This window comes from Rana temporaria, chromosome 6, assembly GCF_905171775.1.
Source record: "Rana temporaria chromosome 6, aRanTem1.1, whole genome shotgun sequence".
In the NCBI taxonomy this organism is placed as follows: Eukaryota; Metazoa; Chordata; class Amphibia; order Anura; family Ranidae; genus Rana; species Rana temporaria.
The window spans coordinates 163,371,568-163,397,192 of NC_053494.1; the positions used below are offsets into that span (position 1 = coordinate 163,371,568).

General features: G+C 45.9%; 1 protein-coding gene across 1 annotated transcript in view; it reads left to right on the plus strand.

The window, feature by feature from the left end:
- Window positions 1–16,892, plus strand: part of LOC120943993 (acetylcholine receptor subunit alpha-1-B-like) — a 42,484-nt gene extending 25,592 nt beyond the window's left edge. The window contains exons 8-9 of the mRNA XM_040357715.1: window positions 611–850; window positions 15,986–16,892. Coding sequence (XP_040213649.1) covers window positions 611–850; window positions 15,986–16,117 — 372 coding nt within the window. The 3' untranslated portion in view covers window positions 16,118–16,892. The remainder of the gene's footprint in view (window positions 1–610; window positions 851–15,985) is intronic.
- The last annotated feature ends 8,733 nt before the right edge of the window (window positions 16,893–25,625 follow it).

Consider the following 25,625-nt stretch of genomic DNA (forward strand, 5'->3'; position numbering starts at 1 on the left):
TCCCCGAAGCTCCACCCACTACGCATGATCTTCGCCAGGCGAAGATTATGCGGAGTGGGTGGAGCTTCGGAGAAGTCAGTGTGGTAATTAATTAATAGCTGTGCTGCAAAGTGTCCTTGGAAATTTTTAAAAAATGTTGGCAACTATGGAGTGATACTCCGGCTGCCAGGTCAGTGAGAGAGGCCTGTCCGGGTACACTAAACCCACTCAGGCAGGAGTGGTGCGGAAAGTGTTATATATGGGAACGGCACTGTTCCTAATACTACACCTGAATCTGCTGTTCTCCTTCTTCCTGCAAACTCTATCCCTTTCATCACAAGTTCATTGTTTTTACCCGGCTGGGTAATAAAAAGCACAGCAAAGACACTTGTTGCGGACATTCCTTTACTATTGCTATATGCACCATTCACCCCTAGGAATTTGGAAGAGCCACGAGGTAAATGTGCCACCCAAAACAACCAGCAGCTCCTTCGGGGCTAGTGCTACACATGCTATGCTGAAGGAATCCTAAATGAGTTTCTATGTGGGACCTGCATTGTATGAGACAATTCTTCTGTCAGATAAAGAAGGCCATAGATGCCTAAACACATTTATGTCTCTATTTTTTCAGATATTCATTGAAACAATCCCAAATATGATGTTCTTCTCTACCATGAAACGACCTTCCCAAGAAAAGCAGAGCCCAAAGGTTTTTGCAGAAGACATTGACATATCAGAAATTTCAGGAAAACTGGGTCCAGCTGCTGTGATCTACCAGTCACCAATCTTGAAGAACCCTGAAGTCAAGAGTGCTATAGAAGGAGTCAAGTATATAGCAGAAACCATGAAATCTGACCAGGAATCCAATAAGGTATTTATCACAGAATTTTTCATCCATGTTCGACTAAATAAAATAAAGATAAGGTCTACTGCAGTGGCGGCTGGTGCTCAAATTGTTTGGGGGGGCGCAAACGAAAAAAATAAAACAATTGCAGCCTCACTGGGCCCATCAATTATCACCACTGTGCCATGCCATCAAACGCAGCCACTGTGCCATGCCATCAAAACGCAACCACTGTGCCATGCCATCAAACACAGCCACTATGCCATCAATTGTCACCACTTTGCCATGCCATCCATTGTCACCACTTTGCCATGCCATCAATTGTCACCACTTTGCCATGCCATCAATTGTCACCACTTTGCCATGCCATCAATTGTCACCACTTTGCCATGCCATCAATTGTCACCACTGTGCCATGCCATCAATTGTCACCACTGTGCCATCAATTGTCACCACTGTGCCATGCCATCAATTGTTACCACTGTGCCATCAATTGTCACCACTGTGCCATGCCATCAATTGTTACCACTATGCCATCAATTGTCACCACTTTGCCATGCCATCAATTGTCACCACTTTGCCATGCCATCAATTGTCACCACTTTGCCATGCCATCAATTGTCACCACTTTGCCATGCCATCAATTGTCACCACTTTGCCATGCCATCAATTGTCACCACTGTGTGCCATCAATTGTCACCACTGTGCCATGCCATCAATTGTTACCACTGTGCCATCAATTGTCACCACTGTGCCATGCCATCAATTGTTACCACCGTGCCATGCCATCAATTGTTACCACTGTGCCATCAATTGTCACCACTGTGCCATGCCATCAATTGTTACCACTGTGCCATGCCATCAATTGTTACCACTGTGCCATGCCATCAATTGTTACCACTGTGCCATCAATTGTCACCACTGTGCCATGCCATCAATTGTTACCACTGTGCCATCAATTGTCACCACTGTGCCATGCCATCAATTGTTACCACCGTGCCATGCCATCAATTGTTACCACTATGCCATCAATTGTCACCACTTTGCCATGCCATCAATTGTCACCACTTTGCCATGCCATCAATTGTCACCACTTTGCCATGCCATCAATTGTCACCACTTTGCCATGCCATCAATTGTCACCATTGTGCCATCAATTGTCACCACTGTGCCATCAATTGTCACCACTGTGCCATGCCATCAATTGTTACCACTGTGCCATCAATTGTCACCACTGTGCCATGCCATCAATTGTTACCACTGTGCCATGCCATCAATTGTTACCACTGTGCCATGTCATCAATTGTTACCACTGTGCCATGCCATCAATTGTCACCACTGTGCCATCAATTGTCACCACTGTGCCATGCCATCAATTGTTACCACTGTGCCATGCCCTCAATTGTTACCACTGTGCCATCAATTGTCACCACTGTGCCATGCCACCAATTGTCACCACTGTGCCATGCCACCAATTGTCACCACTGTGCCCACCAATTGTCACCACTGTGCCCATCAATTGTCACCACTGTGCCCATCAATTGTCACCACTGTGCCCATCAATTGTCACTGTCCAGACATCCATCCACCTCGGAGCTTTATATTATAACCTGCTGGGACTTGTAGTTCTCCATCATCTCCTGGGGCTCAGGTGCATGCAATAATAAACAAAACAATAAACAAAACAATTGCAGCCTCACTGGGCCCATCAATTATCACCACTGTGCCATGCCATCAAACGCAGCCACTGTGCCATGCCATCAAAACGCAACCACTGTGCCATGCCATCAAACACAGCCACTGTGCCATCAATTGTCACCACTTTGCCATGCCATCCATTGTCACCACTTTGCCATGCCATCAATTGTCACCACTTTGCCATGCCATCAATTGTCACCACTTTGCCATGCCATCAATTGTCACCACTTTGCCATGCCATCAATTGTCACCACTGTGCCATGCCATCAATTGTCACCACTGTGCCATCAATTGTCACCACTGTGCCATGCCATCAATTGTTACCACTGTGCCATCAATTGTCACCACTGTGCCATGCCATCAATTGTTACCACTGTGCCATCAATTGTTACCACCGTGCCATGCCATCAATTGTTACCACTATGCCATCAATTGTCACCACTTTGCCATGCCATCAATTGTCACCACTTTGCCATGCCATCAATTGTCACCACTTTGCCATGCCATCAATTGTCACCACTTTGCCATGCCATCAATTGTCACCACTTTGCCATGCCATCAATTGTCACCACTTTGCCATGCCATCAATTGTCACCACTGTGCCATGCCATCAATTGTCACCACTGTGTGCCATCAATTGTCACCACTGTGCCATGCCATCAATTGTTACCACTGTGCCATCAATTGTCACCACTGTGCCATGCCATCAATTGTTACCACCGTGCCATGCCATCAATTGTTACCACTGTGCCATCAATTGTCACCACTGTGCCATGCCATCAATTGTTACCACTGTGCCATGCCATCAATTGTTACCACTGTGCCATGCCATCAATTGTTACCACTGTGCCATCAATTGTCACCACTGTGCCATGCCATCAATTGTTACCACTGTGCCATCAATTGTCACCACTGTGCCATGCCATCAATTGTTACCACCGTGCCATGCCATCAATTGTTACCACTATGCCATCAATTGTCACCACTTTGCCATGCCATCAATTGTCACCACTTTGCCATGCCATCAATTGTCACCACTTTGCCATGCCATCAATTGTCACCACTTTGCCATGCCATCAATTGTCACCATTGTGCCATCAATTGTCACCACTGTGCCATCAATTGTCACCACTGTGCCATGCCATCAATTGTTACCACTGTGCCATCAATTGTCACCACTGTGCCATGCCATCAATTGTTACCACTGTGCCATGCCATCAATTGTTACCACTGTGCCATGCCATCAATTGTTACCACTGTGCCATGCCATCAATTGTTACCACTGTGCCATCAATTGTCACCACTGTGCCATGCCATCAATTGTTACCACTGTGCCATGCCCTCAATTGTTACCACTGTGCCATCAATTGTCACCACTGTGCCATGCCACCAATTGTCACCACTGTGCCATGCCACCAATTGTCACCACTGTGCCCACCAATTGTCACCACTGTGCCCATCAATTGTCACCACTGTGCCCATCAATTGTCACCACTGCGCCCATCAATTGTCACTGTCCAGACATCCATCCACCTCGGAGCTTTATATTATAACCTGCTGGGACTTGTAGTTCTCCATCATCTCCTGGGGCTCAGGTGCATGCAATCCACCATATTTGTTCAGTTTTTCTCACTGCTGGGACTTGTAGTCCCATAGATGGTGGATTGCATGCCCTGAGCCCCAGGAGATGATGGAGAACTACAAGTCCCAGCAGTCTAAATACAATAACAGGCTCCAAGGTGGATGGGTGGGGATCAGGCAGTGCACCGCTGTCCGCTGATGACCTAATGGGGCGATCAATCAAATCCATTTTGAACTGAATTCTGTGGCTTGGCTGGCTTACCTTAGCAGCGCCAGCTCCGCTCGGGCAGTGTGAACTTTAGAGAAAGTGGGGGGGAGGGGAGGAGACTTACACAATGACAGGACTCGGAGTGAACTAGGGGGGGAGGGGGCCCGGGGGGAGGGGGCCCCTCCCCTCCCCCCCTAGTTCACTCCGAGTCCTGTCAGTGTGTAAGTTCAGTGACAAGCAGAAGCAGTAGCCCCCCCCCCCCCAGTTCACTCCGAGTCCTGTGATCTAAGTTCAGTGACAACTGACAAGCAGCAGCCCCCCTCCCCTCCCCCCCCCCCCCAGTTCACTCCGAGTCCTGCCGCCCAGACCCACTCCGCTCCGGATCAGCAGTGTGCACTCGCAACAGCTTCAGGTCCCCCCCCCCCCCACCTCAATGTGCCGATCAGACGTCGGCACATTGAAGTGGGGGGGGGGGACCCGAAGCTGTTGCGAGTGCACACTGCTGATCCGGAGCGGAGTGTGGCGGCGGGACTGAACTCTGGGGGGGGGGGAGAGGGGGGGCCGCCGCTGCTGCTTGTCACTGGCAGTACTAGCGCAGAGAGAAGTATTCAGCTGCGGTGGGGCTCGGTGATGGTGGCGGGGCTGGCAGGCAATGGATGCTAGGGTGCTGCTGGTGCTGGAGTGGGGGAAGGAGCCGGTCTGTTCCTTACCTTTAATGGTTGGCGCCGCTCCTCTATGATGCCCCCACACGCGCTCCAGATATCACCAGATGATATAATATTAATGGCACTGCCCACTGACCTCTCCTCCGGTCCCCGCCGAGCCAATCCCATGACAAACCCATGCATTCTAGCAAATCAAATGACAGTGGGAGTGTGTGCGGGCGCACAGCTTGCGCCCTGCACACGCCCTAAACACGGGCAAATCAGCTTCCAAGCCTGCGATCAGCTGATTGCAGGCTGGGAAGCTTCCCATAGACCGCCGCATGTCCGGCGCCTGGTCACTCTTAAAGTGACATTTTTTTTTAAAAAAATTTTTTTTTTTTTTTTTTTTTTTTTTTTTACAGCTTGGGGGGGGCGGCGCCCGAGCGCCCCCTATGGACGGGCCGCCACTGGCTACTGTTCTCTAGCCAAATAGCGTAATCTTAAGGGCTAAGGGCCAAATCCACAAAAGGGATACGACGGCGTAACTGCTGTTACGCCGTCGTATCCCTGTTCCTAACTATGGAACTGATCCACAGAATCATTTTTCCATAGTTAGGACGAAGATCCGGCATGTGTAAGGGACTTACACTGCTGGATCTTAGGATGCAGTACCGCATCCGCCGCTGGGGGCATTTCGTGTCGAAATGCCGCCTCGGGTATGCAAATTAGCACTTACGGAGATCCACGAAGCTTTTCAGCTTCGTTTTTTCTCCGTAAGTTTTAGTTTGCAAACGCAAAATTAGGGCTGATTTTACAAGGTGTAAACTGTTTACACCTTGTAAAAACAGACCTTTCTGTCCAGCGACGCGATTTTTTTTTAATTTTGAATTTTTTTTTTCGCGCCGTATCTTTTTTTTTTCCCGACGCAACTTTATTGACCCGTCGCAATCCACAAAGCTCGGCGTAACGTAATTTCGCGCTATGCACTTCGGGAAAATTACGTCACGAGCATGCGCAGTACGGCCGGCGCGGGAGCGTGCCTAATTTAAATGGGAATCGCCCCCATGAAAATAGGAACGCCTTGCGCCGGCGGAATTTAAGTTACACAGCCCAAAATGTCTAGGTAAGTGCTTTGTGGATCGGGCACTTAGGTAGAAATTTTAAGGCAGTGTAACTTAAATGGAAAAAATTAAGTTACGCACGATCTTTGTGGATTACCCCCTAAATGTATAGGAGTAGGTCAGAAAATAAAAATAAAATTGGGGGCATCATTATATTTGTGGCAGGCATGCAGGGGAGAGAACTTCTATAGAAGCTTGTAGCAGCTTGTAGCAAGTAACATGAGGACAAGTCTACAGTGACTTTTCGCAATTCGGGATTTTCCTAGTTAACATGACGGAAAATCTGAGTTATATGATGACAGGAGGCGAATATCTTGCATTAAACTTTCTTTTTAATGCTCATAGCAGAAAACCATAAAACACTTATTTCTTTAATACAGAGAAAAAATCTTCATAGGACTACAATACCCAGCAGCCCCCGGGGCCCCTCCCCCCTGACATAGTCTCTATATAAAGGGCTGTCTGGGTCTCCTCCTCCTCTTTCTTTATGCGATCCTGGGTAGTCACGGAACATCACGTAAGTCTATCCTTGTGGATCTCGTTCAGTTGGTATCGAGGAAGCTCCATCGACTTTGGAAAACAGGGCCAACCGGGCCGTAGAAGCGAACATCACCTGGGTGATGGTTATGCGATCTGAACTGTGTTCAACTGGAACAAAAAACAGAAAACCGTCATACGTGAACTTCGGAGTGTTTTCTTAACGTCCGCATAGGCGTAGACTCCACCCATCAATAGCCTGAAAGAGAAAACATATTATGATAGGGTGGGAAGGGTGGGAAGATATTCGCCTCCTGTCATCATATAACTCAGATTTTCCGTCATGTTAACTAGGAAAATCCCGAATTATATATCAGACAGGAGGCTTCATATCTTGCATGTTTAAAGCTAATCACCATAATATAATACATGCAATATATCTAAAGTATTGAGGAAGAGACATGGTTAGAAGGTCTGAAATAATACTGTCTAAACGTCGTTTCTGATGACCAGTCCGCCGCTAGTAGGAGGTCCGAGAGGGAACCCCCCGAAGTGACTACTTTGGTAGCCATGGCACCCCTGGTGGAGTGAGCTCCGAAAAGCGAGGTGTCGATTCCGGCCATATCCATGGCCGATCTCACCCACCTGGCCAGTGAAGCCGGGGAAACTGGGAGGTGTGGTTTCACATATGAAACCAACAGTTGATTCAGGTTTGGTGACCTTAGGTTCGCAGTCCGAGATTCATATTGCTGCAAACACCGAACCACGCAGATGTGTGGGTGGTCAGGAAAAAAGGGGTAGAACACTGTATGGATCCCTGTTTTCGTACGGCGAACCACAGAGAACCGTACACCCTCCGGCGAGAATTGACGCCGGGAGATGTCCAATGCTCTAACATCTGAGACCCGTTTTATGGATATAAGGCAGCCGTCACTAAATGGCGGCCCGCGGTCCGAGTCCGGCCCGGGTGGCGCTTCTGCCCGGACCGCCATTATCATTTTAAATTTCAGCGTTGGTTTGCTGGGGCCGCGGGTTTCCCCAGCAACCAGTGACGCTGAGAGCGGAGAAGACAAGCAGTCACGGGCCGCGAGGTAGGGGCGTGACGTCACGTGCGTGCCCCGCCCCCTGCTGCATGCGGGTCCACTCCTGGCTCTCCTTGCGAGATTGGGGCGTGACGTCACGCGCGCGCCCCGCCCCCCTGCTGCTCGCATTTCCCGGGCTCTCCTTATCGCGCAGCATGCAAGGTATGTGACAAGTTAATTAGTTGTCACGAATGGGCAGATTTTTTTGTAATTGTGCTGTCATTAATGGTCACGCTGATGGGCACCTTTTTTTTATGTTAAGGGGCACTCTGATGGACGAATTTTATTTTAAGGGGCATGCTGATGGGTATATTTTTAATGTGCACACTGATGAGCATATTTTGTTAAGGGGCACACTGATGGACACATTTTGTTGTGCCCATCAGAGTGCCCCTTAACATAAAATATACCCATCAGCGTACCCCTTAAAATAAAATGTGCCCATCAGAGTGCCCATTAACAAAAAATGTTCCCATCAGCATTTCCCTTAACATAAAATAAGGGTCACGCTGATGGGCACCTTTTATGTTAATGGGCACTCTGATGGGCACATTTTATTTTAAGGGGTATGCTGATGGGTATATTTTATGTTAAGGGGCACTCTGATGGGCACAACAAAATGTGTCCATCAGTGTGCCCCTTAACAAAATATGCTTATCAGTGTGCACATTAAAAATATACCCATCAGCATGCCCCTTAAAATAAAATGTGCCCCTCAGAGTACCCCTTAACATAAAAGGTGCCCATCAGCGTGACCCTTATTTTATGTTAAGGGGCATGCTGATGGGAACATTTATTGTTAAGGAGCACTCTGATTGGCATATTTTATTTTAAGAGCAACACTGATGGGCCCTTTTTGTATTAAGGAGCACTCTGATGGGCAGATTTTATGTTAAGGGGCACATTTTCTTGTGCCCATCAGAGTGCCCCTTCATATAAAATGTGCCCATCAGGATGTCCCTTAACATAAAACTTGTCCATTAGAGTGTCCCTTAACATAAAATGTGCCCATCAGTATGACCCTTATTTTATGTTAAGGGGCACGCTGATGGGCACATTTTATGTTAAGGGGGACTCTGATGGGGACAGCTGATGTAAAGAGGGACTCTGATGGGAATGCCTGATGTAAATGAGCGCTGTGATGGGGACCCCTAATGTAAAGGGGTGCTGTGATGGGGACCTCTGATTTAAAGGAGTGCTGTGATATGGACACCTGATGTAAAGGAGCTCTGTGATGGGGACCCCTGATGTAAAGGGGCACTGTGATGGGGACACCTAATGTAAAGGGGCACTGTGATGGGGACACCTGATGTAAAGGGGTGCTGTGATGGGGACACCTGATGTAAAGGGGTGCTGTGATGGGGACACCTGGTGTAAAGGGGCACTGTGATGGGGACACCTGGTGTAAAGGGGCACTGTGATGGGGACACCTAATGTAAAGGGGCACTGTGATGGGGACACCTAATGTAAAGGGGCACTGTGATGGGGACACCTAATGTAAAGGGGCACTGTGATGGGGACACCTGGTGTAAAGGGGCACTGTGATGGGGACACCTGGTGTAAAGGGGCACTGTGATGGGGACACCTGGTGTAAAGGGGCACTGTGATGGGGACACCTGGTGTAAAGGGGCACTGTGATGGGGACACCTGGTGTAAAGGGGCACTGTGATGGGGATCCCTGATTTAAAGGGATGCTGTGATGGGGACACCTGATGTAAAGAGGTGCTGTGATGGGGACCCCTGATTTAAAGGAGTGCTGTGATAGGGACACCTGATGTAAAGAGGTGCTGTGATGGGGACCCCTGATTTAAAGGAGTGCTGTGATAGGGACACCTGATGTAAAGAGGTGCTGTGATGGGGACCCCTGATTTAAAGGAGTGCTGTGATGGGGACCCCTGATTTAAAGGAGTGCTGTGATAGGGACACCTGATGTAAAGAGGTGCTGTGATGGGGACCCCTGATGTAAAGGGGCACTGTGATGGGGTCCCCTGATTTAAAGGGATGCTGTGATGGGGACCCCTGATTTAAAGGAGTGCTGTGATGGGGACACCTGATGTAAAGGGGTGCTGTGATGGGGACACCTGATGTAAAGGGGCGCTGTGATGGGGGCACCTGATATAAAGGGGCGCTGTGATGGGGAAAAATGGGGACTTGAGATTCGGACCTCGGCCCAAAGGAAATTTTAGTGACCGGACCTCCTTGAATTTTAATTCAAGACCCCTGATATAAGGCATAAAAGGGTAGAAAGCTTGATAGAAAGGTTCTTCAATGAGAGGGTATCATTTTCCCCCCAAGATGTGAAGAGCCGCAACACCTGGGAGACATCCCATGTGGATTGATATCTAGGTCGGGGGGGGCGGTTATATTTTACCCCCCGTAGAAGTCTGCAGATCAGCGGATGTTTACCCACCGGTGAAGCTTCCACCGGGCAGTGGTAGGCCGAGATGGCAGATCTGTAAACATTTAATGAGCTATAAGACTTGCCCGCCTCATACGCGTCTGCTAAATAATTCACTATATCTGGTACAGGTGCATGAACGGCATCAATTTGCCGTTGATCACACCAACGCACCCACAGGGTCCAGGCCGATCTGTACGCCGACCTAGTCCCTGGGGCCCAGGCCAAGGCGAGGAGGTCTCTAGCTGATTGTGAAAACGTGTTATCAGGAATTCCGAACCTGAGATCAACCACGCTAGAAGGGTAAGGTTGCCGTCTCTCAACAGAGGATGACAGCCTAGGGTTGCGTTCGATAGGAGATGAGGTGTGAACGGGAGTAATCGGGGGAAGTCGATCGACATCCCTAGAAGGAGAGGAAACCACGGTTGTGTCGGCCACCAGGGTGTGATCAACACAACCGTCGCCACCTGGGTCGCTACCTGAAGGAGCGTCCTGGTGAGCATGTTGAACGGGGGAAACGCATAGTGTGTCCCCCGCGTCCAAAGTTGTCGGAACGCATCGACTGCCAATGCCTCTGGGTCCGGTCTCCAGCTGTAAAAGCGGGGTAGTTGCCGGTTGAGACGAGAGGCAAAGAGGTCCGTCTGCAGAGGGCCCCACAGAGACTGCAGTGTCAGGAAGACCGTACGATCCAGCGTCCAGTCGCTGGAATCCGTAAGGTAGCGTGAATTCCAGTCTGCAACGGTGTTGGAAATCCCGGGCAGGTATTCTGCCATAGGGGTGGTATTGATGGAGAGGCAGAACTGCCAAAAGTCGGATGCAATATCCGCCAGGATTTTGGATTTTGTGCCTCCTAAGCGATTGACGTATTGCACTGCTGCAATATTGTCCATGCGTAAGAGTACGCATTTGTTGGAAGTATGAGGGAGAAAACTTTTGACCGCGAAGTATGCTGCCAAAAGTTCCAAGGCATTGATGTGGAGGCGTGTTTCCTCCACGGACCATTTCCCTCCGGTGGTGATCTGGCCGCACCGGGCACCCCAGCCCTGGCGACTCGCGTCTGATTCTATGATCACCTCCAGGTAGGAGTTGAAAATAGTCCTGCCGTTCCACTCGATGGCGTGGCGAAGCCACCATTGTAGTTCCTCTATGGCATCCGGGCTTAACGGGACTTCGTCCGCGTATCGTAGCCCTTGTAAGTGGAGAGTTTTTAGTCTTTGTAAAGCACGATAATGTAAAGGTGCCGGGAAAATGGCCTGGATAGAGGCCGATAGGAGGCCTACTATGCGAGCCAGCAAACGAAGGGAGACCCGACCTTTGCGTAACGTGGCCCTGATTTCTTTGCGAATCAGAGCCAGTTTCGCTTTCGGTAACAGGAGAAGAGCTTGTTTGGTGTCCACCAGAAACCCCAGGAATTCCATCTCTTGAGAGGGTTCCAGGACTGATTTCTTGAAGTTGATGAGGAAACCGAGTTCCTCCAACAGGGACACCGCCCATTGGCTGTGTAGATAGGCTAGCGTTCTGGATCGAGCCATGATCAGCATGTCGTCCAGGTATATTATTAGGCGCACACCTCTGCTCCTCAGAGCGGCTATTACCGGTTTGAGGAGTTTGGTGAAACACCATGGGGCTGATGACAAGCCGAATGGGAGGCAGGTGAACTGCCACATCCGGTCCCGCCACTGAAATTTTAGGAATGATTGAGATTCGCTGTGCATAGGAACCGTGAGGTACGCGTCTTTCAAATCTATTTTTATCAACCAGTCTCCTGGCCACAGGAGATCGCGTAACAGGTGGATACCCTCCATCTTGAAATGGCGGTATGCCACATGCTGGTTGAGATCTCTCAGATTTATGACGGGGCGATGGCCGCCGTCTTTCTTCTTCACCAGGAAGATGTTGCTGATGAAACCGGGGGAGAGGGGGTCTACCTCCTGAACCGCTCCCTTGGACAGGAGCTCTCTGAGTTCCTTGTCGATCAGTTCTATGTTTTGGGCCGAAAAATGGATAGGATGGGGCATTACGTTTAATGTCGGGAGAGACAAGAACTCTATCCGATAACCCGTTACCGTTGAGAGGATCCAAGTATCCGTCGAGATTTTGGACCAGGCGTGGGAAAAATACATCAGTCTGCCCCCCACCTGTGTGTGTGGAATGAAAGATGGAATTAAACTCACCGGTCGGTGGCCTAGACCTTGGGAATCCACGTCCTCCGCGTCCCCTCCAGGGGCGTCCCCGTGGGGGGAAAAAGGGTGCGGGTTGAGCCATCGGCAAGGTGTACGGTTGTGGAGCAGGAGTGTACTGCTGATTGGGTGGTCTTGAGTAGGGCCTGTACTGAGCAGTGCGGCCGGTAGATCGCCCTCTGCCTCTACCGGCCTTCCCAAAAACCCGGCCGGGTTGGGATTTTCTCAATGATGATTGTGCCTTGTCCAGGCTCGAAAAGAGGCTCACAAATTTATTTATATTTTTAATGAGGTCATCTCCGAAGAGAAGACCCCCTGCAGAAGGTCCCGGTTCATTTTCTGCCAGATGGCTGAGTTGCGGGTCCAACTTCATCAGGATGGAGCGGCGGCGCTCCACCGAGCAAGTTGTATTAGCGGTGCCCAGCAGGCATATCGCGCGCTGGGCCCAGCCCCTGAGTTGTGTTAAATCTACAGGTTGGGCTGATGAGGCCGCCTGTTCCCCCAAATTTAGAATTTTTGTGAGGGGACCAAGGATATCTAGTATACGGTCCTGGATAATTTTAAAGGACCTTTCAATCCCTTTCTTTGCATATTTCCCGGATCTTGTCAAATATTTGAGCAATACCGGATCTATCTCGGGGGTGATAGCCACTTTGTTTGCCACATGTGGTCTGGGGCATTCTGACCGCAGCTTGTTGCGGTTCACCCTATCCAAGGACCGTCTGGTCCATAGTTCCAAATACTGCGCCACGTGGGGGAGTGGAGCCCAATCCCCCGAACGCGGGTGAGAAATCTCGTCCGGGTTGAATAATGTTTGCCCTTGAGAGTCTACAATGGCATTTTGTGACATCTCAGCATTGGCGTCATGGTGGATCGCCGTAAGCCCCGCATCCTCCTCGTCGTCTATGAGTGAGTCAGAGGATTCGGCTCCGTCAGACACTTCAGACTCGTCATCGGATGTGTCATATGAGTCTGGTTTAATCCGCCTGGCGGATCTATGCCCTTTGCTTATCTCCTTGGGGCCCAAGGGTCGGATGTGGTCTGAGATGTGCGGGGTGTGGCAGGTCGGATTGGATCCTGCTTGGGGCACATTGTAAACTTCCCCTGCCGGGGAGTCGAATTGCACTGACAAGTGCTTGAGTTTTTGGGCCACTTTACCTTTAGTCGGGGGGTACCCCGAAGTGGATGGGACTGAGGTTGGTCCAGTTGTATTGGCCGACAAAGCAGCTTGAATGGATTTGGCAATCAGTTCCTGTATCAGGTTCGTGGATAATAGATGCGATGCATCCATTTCCACTACCTCATTGCCCAGGCCCGAGCCATTGCCATCTGTAGCCATTATATAAACTATATATATTAATTCTATGAACTAGCAGGAATTTATTTGTCAGGGATAAATCACTGACAAGCAATCTTTTAGTGACAGTTGATATAGCAAAAGTTAGGGACTGCAGACTGCAGCAGTAAGGTCACTGCAGCCGTAAGGGTCGATTACTGCCCTGTCCGGGTGATAGGATCCCCTGATCTGCCCTGGTACCTGACCGTGGTTGAGGTCTTGGGTCCGAGTATTGCGGCAGTAGAGGGAGAAAAACTTGGGCAGCTAGTCCGCAGCGCGCTCCTGCTCCTTCCGACCGTTGCTCTGAGGTGGAAGGAATTGCAGGGAATCGCGCCTCGCTCCTACGGCCGTAATCTCGCGAGATTACGGCCGTTCGCTCTGATAGGACGCCAAATGGAAGGAGGCGTGCCGAGGAGCAGCGTCTCTCGGCCGCGCCCCTCCACAAACCAAAGCCCGCGAATTGCGGCGAGAGGGTGAGGGAGGGAAGTTATGAGGAGAAGGGGAAATGGCGCCTGACAGGGAACAGAAAAAGGACAGTGAGAGAGTCTATGTGATAAAGGAGCTGGACTAACGGCGCCAGCGCGGTAGTCCAGCCAGAAGTATTTACATAAGACAATACTAGCAATACTGTATAGGGTCAATTACACAATAATAAAAGATAATGTCAGAATATAAAATCGATGTACTTATCTTATGCCATGAGCAGAAAGAAAGAGGAGGAGGAGACCCAGACAGCCCTTTATATAGAGACTATGTCAGGGGGGAGGGGCCCCGGGGGCTGCTGGGTATTGTAGTCCTATGAAGATTTTTTCTCTGTATTAAAGAAATAAGTGTTTTATGGTTTTCTGCTATGAGCATTAAAAAGAAAGTTTAATGCAAGATATGAAGCCTCCTGTCTGATATATAATTCAAGTATATCTAAAGTTACAGTGGTCACATTCTGTACATCAGGAAGCAAGGAGAAACTTGCAGTAGGACTTAAGCACATTGACTTAGATCATGAACATAGGGGGCCAATACACTCTCTCCCCATACCTTGGACAACAATGAATGGTCTTTGCTGCTTCAAGTGTTTTCGGAATATCCGATGGAAAAAGTCTGTCTGACTTTTTCCAACTGAAACTCCGATCGTGTGTACAAGGCATTAGACATTTGGCAATGTTTCATCAGATTAGGCGACCCATCAGAAAGTGTCGGAAGTAACGTTTCGTCACCGCCACCTTGCTACACCCCGCACTCGTCCATTGTAAGGATACACTGAGATGGGGTAAGTGGACATCTTGTTACACCCACCAGAGTTTTGCATTCTACACGTTTTTGTAACAGTAAACTGAGTTTATATAGTGAAATACAGTACTTAAAACTCCATGTAAATGTTTACATGTTGAATTTTAAAAGCAGCAAACTTCTTTCCGATTGACAAACCTGTAAGATCAGCACACTTGCCGCAGCTTTTAAAATTGAAAATATAAAGAATAAGACAGAGTTGTAAGTACTGCATGTCACTATATAAAGTCGGTTTACTGTTAAAAAACTTGTAAAATGTAAAACTCTGTTGGGTGTAACAAGATGTCCGCTTATCCCCTTCTCAGTGTATCCTTACTATGGAGGAGTGCAGGGTGTAGCAAGATGGTGGCGATGAAACGCCACTTCCGTTACACTTTGACGGGTCGCAATATCTGACGAAACACCACCTGAGCTAATGTCCCCACTGAAATATTTTTCTTCTATTCCTGTTTTGATGACAACTCGAGATATTGTATTTTCCCCAAATTTAATTTCTGGTGATAATGGTCAATAGAACAAATAGTGAGGGTGAATCTCCCATATGAAGGCACAAACATCAACAAAGACCTGATAGAGGTTCTACTCTCAAGCCTCGTACACACGACCGAGGAACTCGACGGGCTAAACACATTGTTTTTCTCGTCGAGTTCCTTGTTAGGCTGTCGAGGAACTCGACAAGGCAAGGTTCTCCATTCCCGTCGAGGAAAAAGAAGACATGCTCTCTTTTTGGCTCGACGAGATCCTCGACAGTTTCCTCGTCAAAATGTACACACGACCGGTTTCCTCGGCAAAAAAAAAATCCCAGCAAGTTTCTTGCTGTTTTTTTGCCGAGAAACTTGGTCGTGTGTACGAGGCCTCACACCAAAGCTATAAACAAAATCATCATTACATCATATGGCAGCTATCTGCAGCGTTTAGGGTATACCCACCACCAATTAATGTTTTTACTGATTTTTTTTAAGGGTGAAGGGGTAAGAAGGAGATGGTTGGGGTTCCTTACCCAGAGCTGGGCTTTAACCGCTCAACCACCAATAATTTGGAGGCGAGAGGTCTGATTTTAGACCAATGGGTCCATGTAGAATCAGCCCAAGTGTGATTCTCAGTGTGCTATTTACTTCAGTTTTCTATATAACCCATGTGTTCTCTGCAGGCATCAGAAGAATGGAAGTTTGTGGCAATGGTGCTCGATCATGTCCTCTTGGCAGGCTTCATGATCGTTTGTGTCATCGGAACACTCGCTGTATTTGCAGGACGCCTTATTGAGCTAAATTCACAGGAATGAATATATCTTGGATTTCATGATATTAAAAAGAAATGGCCAAGAGGAGGAATATTATGACTGTGATGCATCTTCATCATTCTGTATGAAGTATTACAGAATATATGCCATTCATATAAATAATATTGGTAATGTTCTTAAACAAAAATTCCAGTCTGGTGGAAAAACAGAATATTTTTTTTTACATTCAAATTATTGTTAAAATTCAATTTTGTTTTTCTTTTCCATGCAATGAGGGAGCATTTAATGGGTACTCCAGGATCTGACACCCTGAAAGATGTTGTGCCTTTGCCCACCCCACCATTGTACCATGGTTACTGACAGCATGGGAGTGGAGCATTTTTTCCCGGTTTATACACCCACATAGCATTGTGAAAACATGGACCCCCACAGGTCATATTTTTTGACTAATTCTTCTATTGTGTTTGTATGGAAAAGACATGGGAACATCTAAATAATTATTGCCTACAGGAAAACCTAATACAGTATTCCTGTGAGAGCATCAGGTCATCTTCCCAACTGTATTGCCAACATACTGACTTTTGGGTTTATTTCATGAGGTCATGCAAAGTGAAATAACAATGTGCAACATGTATCCATCGGATTTACTGTATGTTTACTGTACTAACATTGGATAGGAAATGAAAATGTATGTTCAGCTAAAACTGTTCTTAGTTTGGATTGAATGAGGAATAATTATAATGCCTGTCTTGGGAGTGATCAGATTTCTCCAACAGCAACACGGGCAGAAATAAAAAAATATTTTCTGATATCTCTATAGCGTCACCCACTCTAGCAACACTCTGTGACAGTGACTAGTGACACTCTGGCAGAGCTACCCAAAGTGAAAATCACCAGGGTGCCATGAGTCACATTCTAGCATGCTGGAATTCACCCTGCCACTTATGTTAGTAGTTGAGGTGGGTCTGGTTTGAGGTCTAGATCTAATATTGCACGCAGCCTACACATACTGTAGGTTTAATTATATACTTCTCAAGGGGTTGTACAGTATTCTCCAATCTTCCTGGTATGGAAGAAACCCAGGGATTGGAGGCCAGTAATCAACCTCAGGAGACCCAATGAGGACATATCCAGATATCGATTAAGATGGATTCACTGCAAACCATCTCACATTCAGTTCTTCCTGAAGATTGGATACTGTCTTCTATCTGCATAAAGGAGGTGTATCTTTACTTAATATTTTAGTTGTATCTCTGATTTGCAGTTGGAGATATCCAGCTTCAATTCATACATCTGCCATTTGTCCCCCTGGACTATTTCAAAGTTTTCTGGCAATCATACTATTATTGCAAGATATCAGAATCCACAACTAACTTAACAATGTACTCCTACTAGCACACAGCTCACAATTGGTCTGTGAATTGTAAAATTCTCATAAAGTCACCCAGATCTCACTCAGACTCTGGCTTACTTTCAATGCTATGATACTTATGATAACATTGTCCTAATCAAACCCTTATAACAGGGGTTGCTGTAACAGTGGTTTGGCAGATCCCTGAAAAAAAAAACAGATCTTCTTTACTCAGCCCATGAAGGCCAGCATGGTGGATTCTTCGGGCTTTCACACTGGAGTGAATAGAGAAGCTGTTTAAGGGCGGATTGCAGGCGCTATTTGTAACGCTATAGCAGCTGCAAAACGCCCTCAGTGTGAAAGGGGTCTAAAGCTTCCTATACTGACCCCACTTGCACTTTGTAATGACACAACAAGCCCTTTCATTGACTTACAAAATGTTCATTATAGGGTTGCTGCTACCCAAAATAAGGTAACATATAGTACATATTTAGTTGAGTGTGTCATATTATATAAGCTTTGCTTTCATTTGAATTGCTTTTAATGATTTTTTTTATATAGTTCCTCTTTAGTTTTCAAAAGTTCTGCTTACATAAAATATTTGCAGAGTTCCTAGGATATAATACATTGGGGGGGGATTCTGCCACAAGGGTTTCTCTGTTTGCATATTAACAGAGTTAAAAGGAAAGGTAGGAGATCAATCACTGGAGCAGATAAAGGGAGTACATTTTTCTGTATGTTGCTTCCTGCCCTCCATTCTGACATTTTGGGGAGTACACAGGTTTATAAGAGACAAAGTCTCGCTCTGTATTCATTTTGACATCAAACATATTGTGTGAGCTGATCATTTATATATACATGGAACTATACTAAACACCTTTAAAGCCGTTTTATTGGCATATTTTTTCATTAAAATAAGAAACGCGGCATACTTACCTGCTCTGTACAATGATATTGCACAGAGAAGCCCCTTACCTCCTCTTCTGGGGTCCCCCCCCCCAGCATTATCTGTTCCTCCTCTTCTCTGAGTGCCGCCATAGCAAGCTGTGCACTGTGGGGGCACTTGTGTCGGTGCACTCCTGTGCCTGGCTACATACGTTCATAGGCACTCATAGCGTGACTCGGCCGCGCCCCTGCTCCCTCATGACAGGATTTGATTGACAGCAGCAGGAGCCAATGGCTCCCACTGCTGCTTTGTTACAGTGAATACAGGGAGAGAGAGCAGTACTGCTGCAGAGGTGCACAGGCCTGGATCGAAAGAAGAGCCAGGTAAGTATTTAGGAGGCAGCTGGGGGGAAGCTGATCATGGAAGGTTTTAGAGCTCCACGATTAATCTTTAAAAAATCGTGATCTCGATTCCACCCCCCTCACAATCTTAATCCTGCATTTTCCCGATTCATGTTAAACAAGTGCAGAACCAAGCAAATCTTTCAAAAGAAAAAAAAACTCAGCCGGAAAATGTTTATCAACAGCGATAAACAGAAAAAATGTATCTCTCTGTTCTTTTAGATCAAAATAATGAACTTTAGTCTGTAAATGAGGTCAGTTTAACCACTTAAAGACTAGTGCTTAGTTAAAATCTGTATTTTCTTTCTAGAAAATTACTTAGATCCCCAAACATTATTTATATTTTTTTAGCAGAGACTCTAGAGAATAAAATGGAGATCGTTGCAATATTTTATGTCACACTGTATTTCCGCAGCAGTCTTTCAAATGCAATTTTTGGGAAAAAATATACTTCAATTAATTAAAATAACTAAACAGTAAAGTTAGCCAATTTTTTGGGATAATGTGAAAGATGATGTTACGCCAAGAATCATGACCTTTATTCTTATAAAGGGGAAGTTCCATTCGATTGGGCGCCACCTTTTGGGCTTGATTATGCAAATTTCCCTTCTCATAACTTGCTTCTGAGCATGCACGTTTTTTTCCCGTCGTTAAAGCCTACACCCGACCATTCTTCATGACGTGAAAAACGGCGACGTGAAAAACGTTGTGAAAAAATAAAGCATGTTGTAAATTTTTAATGCCCATTTTTCACGTCGTGAAAAATGCTCTGGAGCCTACACACGATCGTTTTAAATTTTTTTTATTTTTCTCGTCATGAAAAACTGTTGTGTGTACACAGCATTATAGTTAGCATTTTCTATTGAGGGGGCTGTGACATAAGCAGACCTTGCAGTTTCATACAAAGGAGACTGTATATTAAAAGGAGACTGTATTTACTGTAGCTGCTGACTTTTAGTATTAGGACACTTACCTGTCCAGGAATCCAGTGGTGTCTTCACTGGAGCTGATTTTTCAATCAGCTATCGGTTGCTGCCACCGCCAGGGAAACTTGCAGGGAAGCATTGCGGCTTCACAGTCAAGTCCTTACTGCGCGTGCGTGAAGTGCACTATGCTCTCTTATTGGGCAGGGGAAGGATTGGGGGGGGGGAACTTCCGGCAGAGTTTGCCACTCAGCCGGAAGTGGGGGGAGGAGGCAGACCAGCAGAGCTTCCCTTTTTTGGGTGAAGCTCGGCTTTAAGTCGTTTAAATAATTTCTTTTATTGTTATCTTTAATTTAAAAATATCTGTTTCAGACCTGAGTCTGAGAATTTGACACAAAATAAGTTACTTGCAATGAAAAAATAAAGGCATCTGAAGGGGCAAGTAATCTCTTCTTTTCCTATGAAAATAGAACTTGGTTCTACCCGTATCTCAAGGCTCCCTATTGGTCCTTTAGTTTGATGGACAGCTTTACTGATTAATGCAAAGTCTTATGCCGCGTACACACGATCATTTTTCGGCATGAAAAAAAAAAAGTTTTTCGGCATTTAGAAAAAACAACGTTTTTCCAACTTCATCATTAAAACCACGTTGCCCACACACCATCGTTTTAAAAAAATGCTCTAGCAAAGCGCGGTGACGTACAACACGTACGATGGCACTATAAAGGGGAAGTGCCATGCGGATGACGCCACCCTTGGGGCTGCTTTAGCTGATTCCGTGTTAGTAAAAGACGATACGCGCTTTTCTGTCTGTTACTGCGTGATGAATGTGCTTACTCCATTACGAATGGTAGTTTTACCAGAACGAGCGCTCCCGTCTCATAACTTGCTTCTGAGCATGCGCGGGTTTTTAATGTCGTTTTAGCCCACACACGATCATTTTTTACAACCTGAAAAACGACATAGTTTAAAACGTCGTTAAAAAATGCAGCATCTTCGAAAAAAAAATAATCGTTTTTCAGAACCCGAAAAATTATGTAAAGCCCACACACGATCGTTTTAAATGACATTTTTTAAAAACAACGTTTTTTTCATGCCGAAAAATGATCGTGTGTACGCGGCATCAGAGGACAGTAGAGGGGGTTGGAGCAATATACTGTAGATGTCTTCTGTCATGCATATGAATTCAGCTGCCTATGTCTTGGGATCTACAGATCATTCTGACATCACTCAATGTAACCTCCAATTATACATTGTTTCATCAGATGCCCGGTTTGACTTGCACAGGTGTATGACGGGTTTATGTCAAGCAACAGAAATAATATGTTATTAGATTTCTTTTTTTAATTGAAGAAGGTTTTTATTATTAAAACATGTATGAATACTTACCTGGGACTGAGATATTATTTGATGATAATTCTAAACAATTTTTTAAACTATCAGTATAAGAACAATGCACATTAATGTTGTGTCCTGGTATCTACTTTTACTGCTTAGGCCTTGTTCACATGGGTGTGAGTCCCTGCTGCCCCTCTGAAAAGCAATAGGTGGTGGATCTATTTTCAGAGGCAGATTGCAGGTATTCAAAAAAACAATAATGCCACCTCCTGGATGCTTGTTTTATTCCAGACAAAAATATTTGCTTTTGCCCACCAACACAGGAAGAAGTGAGTGGTTGGGAGGGATGGGGTGGGGCCCTGAGAGACCAGAGCAGAGAGGCCAGGTAGACCCTAGAGGCCATAGTTGAGGGGAAGATCAGAAGGGGTACCTATGCTTTGAAGAGGGTTTCCTCCACTTCTCACTTGTCTCTTTCCTCCTTTTTGAGGAAGAAAAGTGATATAAATGGATGTAAGGATACGCTTCTAGGAGATACACCTTGTATTATATATTTATTATTTGTTTGTAACTATATATATATATATATTGTCGCTTATATGAAACCCTTATGGTTGCTTATTTATTTTTATTAATTTTTTGCTTATTTTAGGAATATTATTTGGGTTTTTGATTGTCTTGTATTGTTGTTATGTCCTTTTTTAATCGAATAAAACAAATATTTGATGTTTATTTGGTGTTTTTTTTAAATTTGTATTTATTTCTTATTGTCTATTGACTATTGTCTAATACACAAGGATAACAAGGGGCCTTTTTTTGGCACAAGAATAAGTCATGGACAGTTAAAAGGCATTTCTTTAAAGTGATTGTAAAGCAGCTTGCTATAGGGGCACCCGAGCCGAGTCACAACTCCCTGTGTCCATTCAGACACAGAGCTGCGGCCAAGGCCCACCCCCTCTCTCTCCTGACTGGCTAGCTGATTTTGATTGACAGCAGTGGGAGCCAATGGCACCACTGCTGTGTCTTAGTCAATCAGGAGGGAGAGTCTCGGACGGCCGAGACACTCGTGGACATCGCTCGACAGAGATGGACCTCAGGTAAGTATTAGGGGGGCCGAGGGGGGCTGCTGCACAAAGAAGGATTTTTATCTTAATGCATAGAATGCATTAAGATAAAAAAACTTCTGACTTTACAATCCATTCACCTCTCAAGAGCCATTTATTAACCAATGTTCTCCTAAATACAGCTAAATCCACTTTAATTTTGCTGTCCCCATTGACATGAACACATTTTGCAGCAATTGCAAAATGTTGCCTAAATCTCGAAATTTTTGGTGAAATTAACACTTACAATCTTGCGCATCCCTAGCAAGGATGAACATTAAATTAAAACTATTCTGGAGTAATGGAGTGATACTTTGTTTCAATGCAGATACATTTAATAATGAAATAAATGTAACAGTTCTGGATTATGGCTAGGAGATTTTATGGGATAGAATCATTTTACATGAGTCATGATTTAGCTCTGCCAAGAGGTGCACATGATTGTATGATGACAAACAATATATATTCTGCACTTCTCAGCATGTTATTTATAGACAGTCGTGTCCGGTCGCTATATCGTATGAAATCACTCATATACTGTATCATACATGAGTTCTGAGTATTTTTTTAAATGACAGTCAATGTATGCATTAACTCAGCATTTGAATTCCTTATTATTATTACAAGCCATGATATACTGTATGTATATTGTGGACCACAACTAGTCTAGTCAAGTCATAGTGATAGGGTTGGACTATAACAAAGTTTTAACTTTTAATTCAATCTTAAAAAACAAACTTAAATAAAAATTTAACTTTTCAAGAACCTCCCAGCTAAATAAGGCTGCATGCTCATGGCCATATTTAAAATTCTCGAAATTATGCTGGATCTTTATATTAAGAGCTGGAAGAAAAATCCAACGTAACCATGCTCATTTTGGTACATAATTACACAGGTTTATGCAAGTGAGCAAAACATGCAGACATATAGGTGGATTCACGTAGGGCGTCGTATTTTTGAGCCGGCGTAGCGTATCGTCTTTACGCTATGCTGCCGTAAGTCAGGAGTTAGGAGGCAAGTGCTGTATTCACAAAGCACTTGCCTCCTAAGTTACGGCGGCGTAGCGTAAATGAGCAGGCGTAAGCGCGCCTAATTTAAATTGTGAAGAGGTGGGCGTGTTTTATGTAAATAAACCATGACCCGACGTGATTGACGTTTTTAACGAACGGCGCATGCGCTGTCCGTGGACATATCCTAGTGTGCATTGCTCCAAAGTACGCCGCAAGGACTTATTGGTTTCGACGTGAACGTAAATTACGTCCAGCCCCATTCACGGACGAATTACGTAAACAACGTAAAATTTTCAAAATTGGACGTGGGAACGACGTCCATACTTAACATTGGCTAGGCCAGCTATTTGTTCGACTAACTTTACGCCTGAAAACACCTTACGTAAACGGCGTATCTTTACTGCGACGGGCATGCGTACGTTCGTGAATAGGCATATCTCGCTGATTTACGCATTCTAGGCGTAAATCAGCGTTCACGCCCCTAGCGGCCTGCGGAACTAGGCAGCTAAGATACGACGGCGCAGGCCGTCGTATCTTAGCTACATATAAGTGTATCTCAATTTGAGAATACACTTAAATGTATGACGGCTTAGATTCAGAGTTACGACGGCGTATCTACTGATACGCCGGCTTAACTCTTTGTGAATCTAGCTATAAGAAATCAGCAATGGCAGCCACCATGATTTTTTAATGCAGCACTAACTCCAGAGGAGCCACTCTGGGTCCCTCCTGCCCTGCACCAGTGATAAATCACCTTAACCATGTTATGAGAGACACCAACACATCAGCCCAGTTTCAATGGGCTTTATCAAAGACAAAAACCTCTGAATATGCAAAGGTTAGACTACATTTCAAACAATGTGAATGAAATATATAGAGTACTGTTGCAGGCAATTACAGACAGCAACACAGTTAATGCTTTGTGGAAGCATTGCCTGTCTAGAAATACCAGGCCCTACCTAAATCACTGACCATGATTCACCCAGACAGTTCGGGTTTTGAATCATGTGTCCGGGTTTCAGACCTCCTAAAACCTGGACACCCTATTCATAATGAACTCTGGCTCCCCAAGTAACCGAGTACCACAACCGCTGAATGCATAGGGGTGTGCCCAGAACCCATTCCCATTCATGGACAGGAGAGGAGAGAAGACTTGATCTGCTCTTCCTCCTCCCACTACCCCTTTGTCTGCCTACGCACACTCCAATCCCCGGAGTTCTGGTCCTCAGGAAAGGGATGTGTGGGCTGGAAATCTGAAGTTTAACAACTGGCATATACATGGTGGATGAAAGGTGTTGATACCTGAGCCTCCATCATCAGGTGAGTGAGCTCGCCAACCATTGTCTGTGACTGAAGTCTCCCCCCACCCTCCCTTCTCTCTCTTGCCTCCGAGCAAGTGAATCCACTAAGGTAAGAGGGACTCATAGAGGGATGCCTTGTGGACTCTGATTTAGGGGGTACTTGGTAACCCTAATTTAAGGGGAATGCTGGGAACTCTGATGTAAGTGGGAGGTTTGGTGAGCAGAAACCCCCTTTCATCAGAATTCCCCTTTACACCAGATTCCACAGCATTCCCCCTTTAAAATTTTTCAGCTGTGACCCGCTAAAGTGTTCGGGTTTGGCTTGAAGAAAAGGTGGCAACCCTAGATGCAGTACTACTGGGTTTTGGGCCCTTTCTTGTGATGGAGGGCTTTTTTCCCTAATGGGGCATTTGTTATCCACAGCCTAGAGAAATAACACTGCCCCCTAATGGCATAACTCTTCATATTTATAAACAGTAGCACTGAATGCCACTATAGTTGCCAGTAGGCCTCTCACCAGACTGGAACTAGGGTGAAGTCCTCCTGGACCTGTATTATCTCTTCCAAGCAGGACTAAAGCACAGCCCTTGTGTGGAGACAGGTAAAAGATAGCCTGTCAGACCTTGGGCCTACCTCTCATGTCTGCATTAGATGGAGGTTCTCTCTGTGAGTCCCAGGGAAATATGATCGTCTCCCATTAGTTCCAGTGAAGTGGAAGGAAAACTGGAACACTCTGGTCACTGGAACAAGTGGATGCTGGAACAATTGTGATTCTGGAACAGCAACACATAGCCACTGAGACTTTTCAAGTCCCAAATCAGCAGTCTATTCTTTGCAGTATATGATACAACAGTACAGCAGAATTCCCTCTCACAATATATGATACAATAGTCCTCAGTACAGCAGCATTCCCTCTCACAGTATATGGTACAACAGTCCTCAGTACAGCAGAATTCCCTCTCGCAGTATATGATACAACAGTCCTCAGTACAGCAGCATTCCCTCTCACAGTATATGGTACAACAGTCCTCAGTACAGCAGCATTTCCTCTCGCAGTATATGATACAACAGTCCTCAGTACAGCAGAATTCCCTCTCACAGTATATGGTACAACAGTTCTCAGTACAGCAGAATTCCCTCTCACAGTATATGGTACAACAGTCCTCAGTACAGCAGCATTCCCTCTCACAGTATATGGTACATTAGTTCTCAGTACAGCAGCATTCCCTCTCACAGTATA